The sequence below is a fragment of the Microtus ochrogaster genome, unplaced genomic scaffold (assembly GCF_000317375.1).
Source record: "Microtus ochrogaster isolate Prairie Vole_2 unplaced genomic scaffold, MicOch1.0 UNK8, whole genome shotgun sequence".
Lineage (NCBI taxonomy): Eukaryota > Metazoa > Chordata > Mammalia > Rodentia > Cricetidae > Microtus > Microtus ochrogaster.
In genome coordinates this window covers 9,667,850-9,675,477 of record NW_004949106.1, presented here as the reverse complement: position 1 = coordinate 9,675,477, position 7,628 = coordinate 9,667,850, and the positions used below count along the sequence as shown (strand labels likewise).

The 7,628-nt window shown below is 37.8% G+C and overlaps 1 protein-coding gene across 5 annotated transcripts in view; it reads left to right on the top strand.

Annotated features, from left to right (window-relative positions):
• Gulp1 (GULP PTB domain containing engulfment adaptor 1) overlaps positions 1–7,628 on the top strand; it is a 232,786-nt gene that overhangs the window by 207,789 nt on the left and 17,369 nt on the right. For 3 of the 5 annotated variants that reach the window (XM_026788896.1, XM_026788898.1, XM_026788897.1), the window contains exons 7-9: positions 2,324–2,440; positions 2,693–2,716; positions 3,128–3,220. In XM_026788896.1, the coding sequence (XP_026644697.1) occupies positions 2,324–2,440; positions 2,693–2,716; positions 3,128–3,220 (234 nt within the window). The remainder of the gene's footprint in view (positions 1–2,323; positions 2,441–2,692; positions 2,717–3,127; positions 3,221–7,628) is intronic. The other 2 variants (XM_005366391.3, XM_026788899.1) reach the window with 1 other exon arrangement.

The window sequence follows — 7,628 nt, the reverse complement described above, 5'->3', positions numbered from 1 at the left end:
ACTAATTGATGTTTGCTGGTGTTATGAGGAAGAGCTGAGAACAGATTGAGAAAGGAATGTCTCTACAGCAAGGTGAAGGATGGTTATGAAATTTTCTGTGCTTTGGCCATATTATCTATATTCTAGCTGTGATTTGTGCTGTAGCTTTGAGATATAGTACCATTAGGAAGAGCAGGACCCAGTGTTACCAGAACCTCTCTATGGAAATTCTTGCAATTTAAGGTGAATCTAAAAAATGTAACCAGTCTCCTTCTGTCCTGCTAGCAGGCTCCCAAATAATGTCATGGAGACTTATTAATTATGAAAGCTCAGACTTAGCATAGGCTTGTCCCACTAGCTCTTATAACTTAAACTGACTCATTTCTATTAATCTACATTTTACCATGTGACTTTTTTTTTATCTTTTTCTTCATTCTGTACGTCCAACTTTCCCCATGTCTCATTGGCATATCACTGACATAATTCGCATGCCTAGATTCCTCTTCCTCTATTGGCTGGAGGAGCGGAGGGACCTCCCACAACATTCCTCTTCCTTTTTCTCCCTGAAAATCCCATCTATCCTCCCTGCCTAGCTGTTGGCCATTCAGGTTTTTACTACACCAGTCACAACAATACATCTTCAGAGTACACAAATATGCCACAAGAAAAACAACCACAAGAAAAGTGATGGCCTATTTCAACCCAAACATTTCTCTTCCTTTAAATAAATAAATAAATGCTATATAGAGTCATTGATGACCACAGACCTGCAAAGCCAAACAGAGACAGAATGTGAGTGGTTGCACACACCTTTTGTTCCAGCACTTGGGAGGCAGAAGTAGTCAGAGCTCTATGAGTTCAAAGCCAGTCTTGTCCGCAAAGTGAATTACAGGCCAGACAGGGAACCACAGTGTGACTCTACTTCAAAACATCAAAACAAAACCCCCACATTTTCTGTTTCTAATTCAGATGAAGGCCTATTCTACAATACGACGGACTGCAGTTCCTTTTCCTGGTTAAAGCATACTATGCTATTAAAATTTTACATTTATATAATTTCCACTGATTCTTTGTAGAAAACTGGGTATTGTCAAGACATACATGCATCACTAATATAGGAGGAATCCTCTTTACCCAATATGTCTACAGTGGGAACATTTATAATGATTTCTTATAGTCATATTCTGTTTTAATTTTTGAAACAGCCTACATTTTTCATTTTTATTTTATATAGAAAAGATCTCCTTTAATGACATGACAGTGTCAATTAAATATCTAAATTTTTAGAAAATGTTTTAGGTAGCTTAGAGTACCTAAAAAGTATTACAATGTTGATTTGTTACAGGGGAATATTTTCAATACTTAAAGCTACCGCCATTGTCCTATCATTAAAAACAGGCACATTGCTTTTATTATAACATTTATCTGTACATTGAATCATTTAGTGCCTTCTAAACTCCTACTTAATTAAGTAAATAAATATTTCGTGTGTTCTTTATGCAAATGTCATGAAACTCTGGAGACTCAGGTGAAGAAGGAATGAGGTAGTGACTTGGGGTGTCTGCAGCTGTCTCTTTCTGATAGAACATATACCAGTTCCAATTCAGATGACAGCTGCCCTTTGATAAGTTATGTTATCATCATCTTTCTTCTTGATACAATATATACCAGATCCAATGCCAATGTCAGGTATACTTTGTTCTGTTATCACCATCTTAGAAAAATGTGAATTGTGAACATCACTGAAAATTAGAGGCTCTCATATAAAATTTCACATCTCTGCCCTCATCGCCTGTATTTAAGATCTGACCCTGTTTGAAACTGCTCACTTATGTGAGGAGCAATGAACCAGCTGGACTTAGCTGCTCCGTCTAGAGAGGTCTTCCCTGGAATTGTACAGGGACTGCCCCTACCCCTGGTGACTTCATTCATGCTACCTGCCCAGAGTTTAAAACTCCTCATTAGAAAAAGATAGCAGTAACAAGACAGCAGGAGAAACCACTCAATTTGATGCTTGCCTTTAACTGGTACTAGGTATTTAAGGAAGCAAGAAACCAGCTGCAGAAAGCTCTTCAATTAAACAGAGGGGAGTCTGCAAAAGCAGCTCACAGGGCTTTCTAAGTCCAATTGCTGCTCTTTGGTGGCCTCCTTTCTCTTCACTTGATTTTGCTCTTGAGGCTGAGGGACATCAGATCTTTATGCCAGCCCTGCATACTATCAACTCATGTCTCTGAAGAGCTCCAGTTTTTTGTTGTTTGGTTGGTTGGTTTGCGGGTAGGGTAAATAACGCCTTGATTAATTGTTACTAATATGCAGATCTTCATTGTATGGCTTTTTTTCAAAGGCTGAAGAAATAACCTTAACAATTGGTCAAGCATTTGATCTGGCATACAGGAAATTTCTAGAATCTGGAGGGAAAGATGTGGAAACAAGAAAGCAGATTGCTGGGATGCAGAAGAGAGTGAGTAACCTAAACTTCTTGCTTCACATTTGTCTGGTGTGTGTACAGGGAAATTTGTGTATGGTCGAGCAAACCAAGAAGGTCTGCCATTTATTGTCCCTAACACGGTGGGCGCTGCTCGCAACATATTCCTATAACTCTTCATCCCGGGGCCTCTGCACAGTCTTTAACTGTTTTATATTGAATTCCCACAAGAACTTAGTGTTCTCATGTGACTTTGCTTCACTTCCTGATGCTTCTCATGGGGATCAGAGCAGCAGAGGCAGCAGATGCTGGGTAAGTGGATTCCCATGCAGCTCGGATTCCTTCGTAATTCAATTATGCCCCGTCTCCACCCTCCCATGTTCACAGGCAGCTTTTCTGTCTGGTGGTTCTATACCCCAAGATGGGTATAACCTGCACCACTCAGCAAGTAATCACAGAAATAAATATTAGAAACATAAAATTTTCACACACAATTTTTTTTAAATTTATTATCATCCTAGTGGCCTTGGATCTTCTGATATTTGCCGAACTGTGGCAAGTAATGCTCCTTGTGCACCAAAGACTTTTGAATTTTATAAATATAAAATATAAATGAATTTTATAAATAAAATATTCTTTGCTAAGGTAACTGAGATAAAACAGCCAATATTTTCCAAGAAAGAAATAATCCTGAAATTTATTCAATGATCTTTTGATTTTTAGATCCAAGATTTAGAAACCGAAAATATGGAACTTAAAAATAAAGTCCAAGATTTAGAAAACCGGTTGAGAATAAGCCAAGTGTCATCCTCTCCAGTAAGTACATCGAGAGTGTAATTGTACGATGTCAAACACCTCCTGATCTAGAATCCTTCTTTGATTCAAATCATTCTGTGATCAATAATAAAACTAACTCTGGTTAAGATGAAGACTGCTCAGCGGGGTGCCTTTTCACGTTTAAATTTTGTCGATAGTTCACAACATGGTTATTTTTCATGTTACTCTTTTTGTTACCCCTTGTTACCTACAAGTATTTCAACTTCACTTTGATCTTAAGAGTGAATATACTTTCTGCCTTTGTGGCAAGTCCTGTCCTTCTTTCCTGTTGGTTATTGCTTCCCGGGGTCAGTCACAATGTCCATGCAGGCTAGCCCCGCAGTGCTGAGCTTCACCTTAGGAAACAGACTGAGAACAAGACCATGTCCTAGACGTGGTAGCTTCAGACACTGAAATGTCCAGGTTCGGTTCAGACATCATGCAAACATCTGGTATGAAATTATTTGTGTCTGACTGATCCGTTTTTAAATCTTGTCCCCAATACCAGGGATGATACCATTATTAAGTGATTTCAGCCAAGGGGATTGATTATTTTTGAGAGAGGTGCAATTTAAAGCTATATTGTTTTCTAGCAATGATGTAGTTAATACTGAATATTTTCCTGTTTTATAATCTGTACCACTAATAATCTTTATAATGCATTTTATTCACACTGTTTACCTTAAAGCATGGGTGTGTGGAGTTGAACACAATTGAGACCAGTAAACTGTTGGAAAGATTTTGACAATTTATATATAAAGTATTTATATATAATTCATATATAATTTTATAGAATAATATCATAATAGCTTATCAGTTCATCACCATGAAGAAGGATGCTTCTATGAGAACTGGGCTTAGGGCTTCAAACTAGCATAACCTGAAAGTTGATCGTTTTTTCAGTTTACTTTAAACTCTTGTTTTTCCATCCTCTGTACTGAGAGAGTTGGTCTATCCATTGCCCAGCATTGGAAACAGTCTGCTGCTCCAGCTGAACACAAAGAATTGGCAGACGTCTGAGTGCAGACAATATGCTTAGTGGGCTTATTGGTCTTATCCCAATCCTTCTTACTCTTATTTTTCACTTTATCCAACCCTCGAGGATTTTGTGTTGTTTTGTTTTGGCTTGCTTCTCTTTTCTCAAGGTACAGAACAATGGCTTTGTCTTCTGCTTTGACCCAAAAATATGCAAAATGAAGCACACACCCTTTTGAGCCATGTTAAAAATGCTTGTTTTAAGTTTTGTTGTAAAACACAGAGTATGAGGGAGGGTGCTTTTCCAGTGAGTCTTGAGTGGTTGTTTCTAGAACTTATCAGGCATGCTTTGGTTCAGTCTTTGGGTCCTCAAAAGATAAAATAAGTGTGTCATTAATTTTGGTGCAAACCCAAAGAATATTCACTGTTTCCTTCCTATGAGGACAGAAATTCGAGGCCATTTCATTGAAGGTGAAGATTCAGGAGGATCAAATGAATTTGGAACTCATTCTCAGAACTGCTCCCTCCCTATCAGAGCATGTCAATTTGTCTCGAAGCAGACACTGTCCTAGACTAATACAGGGTAACTGTGAAAAGAAGGAGTCAAGGGTAAAGCTATTATTGAGCATGGGGGGTTTAAGTAAGATACAGTAAGAACTTGGTTAAAGAAGACTTTCATTTAAGCAATACTCATCGGTTTAAGGGTCTTACTGAGATCTGGAGCAGTGGTTCTCAGCCTCCCCAATGTTGCAACCCTTTACTACAGTTCCTCATGTTGTGATGACCCCAACCATAAAATTATTTCACTGCTATTTCATGATTGTAATTTTGATACTGTTATGAAATGTAATGTGAATATCTGATATACATGATATCTGATATGTGACCCTGTTTAAAGGGTAGTTCAACCACCAGAGGGACCATGTCCCATGGCTTCAGAACCTGTGTTCTTGAGCATGCAATGGTTATTTTGACGGTAAGTAAAGGATGGGAATATGATAAAGAACATAGAAAACTTTTCATTACTAAGAAAGTGTCAATCCAAAGTATTCTAGATTTCTAAACTTTAGATGAAGTTAAGTGATAGTAATGCTAAAGCTATGAATAATGACAAATCTATCATTACAGGCTTTTGTTACCCTCTTTTGTTCTTTATTTTCGGTACATTTTTAATAAAGATAGAATTACATCTCTCTCCCTTTTCCCTCCCTCCTTCCACCCCCTCCCAGGTACCCTCATCCTAACTCTTCCATGGATACTCAGACCAACCCATTTCCCTACTCTCCAAGTGAGAGCCTCTTTTTCATTTATTATTATTGCTACATAGATATGTGTTTACACACACACACATATATATGTTTTCACAAATATATAAAAACAAGCTACTAAGTCTGTTTTCTTTGTATGTAGATGGTTTCAAGGCTCTTTTTTGATGAGATTATGAACAAACAAATGTCTTTGCTTTTCATTTTCCATTTTTTTTCCTACAGCAGTGAAATAAACTGGAAAGGTACTAAGTTTAGCCATATTTACTTGACCACTGTTAAAATAATTTCCCACATTCCTAATAGTAAAATGTTAAAAATAGGTTTATATTCCCTTCGACTTTTTAATATGAAGACCTATTTTTAAAGATTTGGGATGGGTCAAGCTATTGACTTGGAAAAATGGCAGATTATAATAATTAAAATACAAATGAAAATGTAAGCATCTCTTATTTGGTGATTTGCCATGCTTTCAAGTTAACCCATTTCTGTTAAGTTAGAAATAACTTCCATCGGTCCTTGTGAAGCTTGAATGTTACCTTCAGGTACACACTAGGAAAGAATATTTCACAGAGTTCCAAAAGCCTGCTCTATAATTGAAATTCTGTATATGCTGTACATTTTATGTTTTTGTGTGTGTGTGTGTGTGTAACTCAGGAATAAAATAGAGGGTGCTTACAAGATGGTTAAACGTAGTAGCAGTTTGGTTAAAGGAATAGAATTGGTGGTCTATATTGTAGCTGAAGCAATAGTAGAATTGATTAGGGATCCCACATACATTCATAAAGATGAATCTCATGTGCATAATTAAATTGTCATCGTATACTTAAAGAGTTTTCAATGTGTTGGTGCTGAGTGCAGCATCCCCTCGAACCAGATGACCTCTGTACTGACCATCCCAACCCTGGATGTTCACAGTCCTAAATCCCATTCAGTGGTCTAAGTCATGGGTTCCTTTTCTGACAAATGAAATAGGCCTTGATATTACCCATAATATATATCTTCTTAATACACTGAGATTGTGGAAACCTTTGGTTGGTTTTAGAAATTGGTCCCCAGGCAAAAGTATCATTTAGATACACTGAGAAGTTCCTGTTCCTTGACTCCACACTTTGCTTTGTTCTGTGTTCTCGTGGTTTGGCAATCAGTGAGAGGCTGTTTTGCTGCCATTTGGGACCAATTGTCTAGAAGCAAGCTGAATTATGTTCATTATATCTGCACGGCGGTGTCACTTATGTTTATATTTGAAAGGGGGGGGGTTATTCTGCCCTTCTGGCCTCATGAAAACACTTTCAGGAGATTGTCTCTTCATAAAATGTGGGTACACCAAGTTACATCAAACTTTTCCTTCTGATTTCGGTGTCTGAGTGCTTGCATTTTCCTTTACTACGTACAGAAGCTTTCAACCAAATCAAGTTGTTCCCAAAAGTTAAATGAATAAAATTATAGTTTCCAGGAATACTGGACTGTCTATTGCTGGGTAAAGCAAATGTGTCCCTTTCAATTCACCGGAGTTAGACGAAATTCTACTTTTATATAATCTGCTGCGCAGCCACTCATTAGACTCGATAAGACAATTACAACTTAAAAATGCGTATTGCGTTGTGGTTAAACAATGTGCTTTCTCAAATGCTCTTGAACTCAAGCTAGGCAAGAACCCATTATGAAAACTCTCAATTACGCAATAACGCAAACGAGAGTCTCTAAACAGAGGCACGAAGTGTAAACACGAACATCGGTAAAGAACATTTGGTGCCCGAAGAAAATGATGACTACTTCCCAGCGCTGGGATTGTTGGCTGAACCCAGATGATCCTGAGACAAAGCCTATGGATTGGGAAGCAAGTGTGTTTTCTGTCTAGTTCCCCAGGGCAGTCCCAGTGCACAGCACTGAGCTTTTGTCTCAGGTTTCTTTTCAGGGTTTGTGGCTAGGTTAGTCACAAGCATTGAACTTAAATATTTTTAAATGAAATATAAGGTAATAGGTCTCATAATTAAGAAATGATAAACCCACTTTAGATCTGGGGGCCTGAAATGGTACTTCCCTGGTGGTATAAGTTTCAAATTATAGGGTTTGTTATTTTTTTTCTTTTTTCTTTTTTTTTATTGAAAAAAAAATTTCCACCTCCTCCCAGCCTCCCATTTCCCTCCCCCTCCCTACCACTCTTC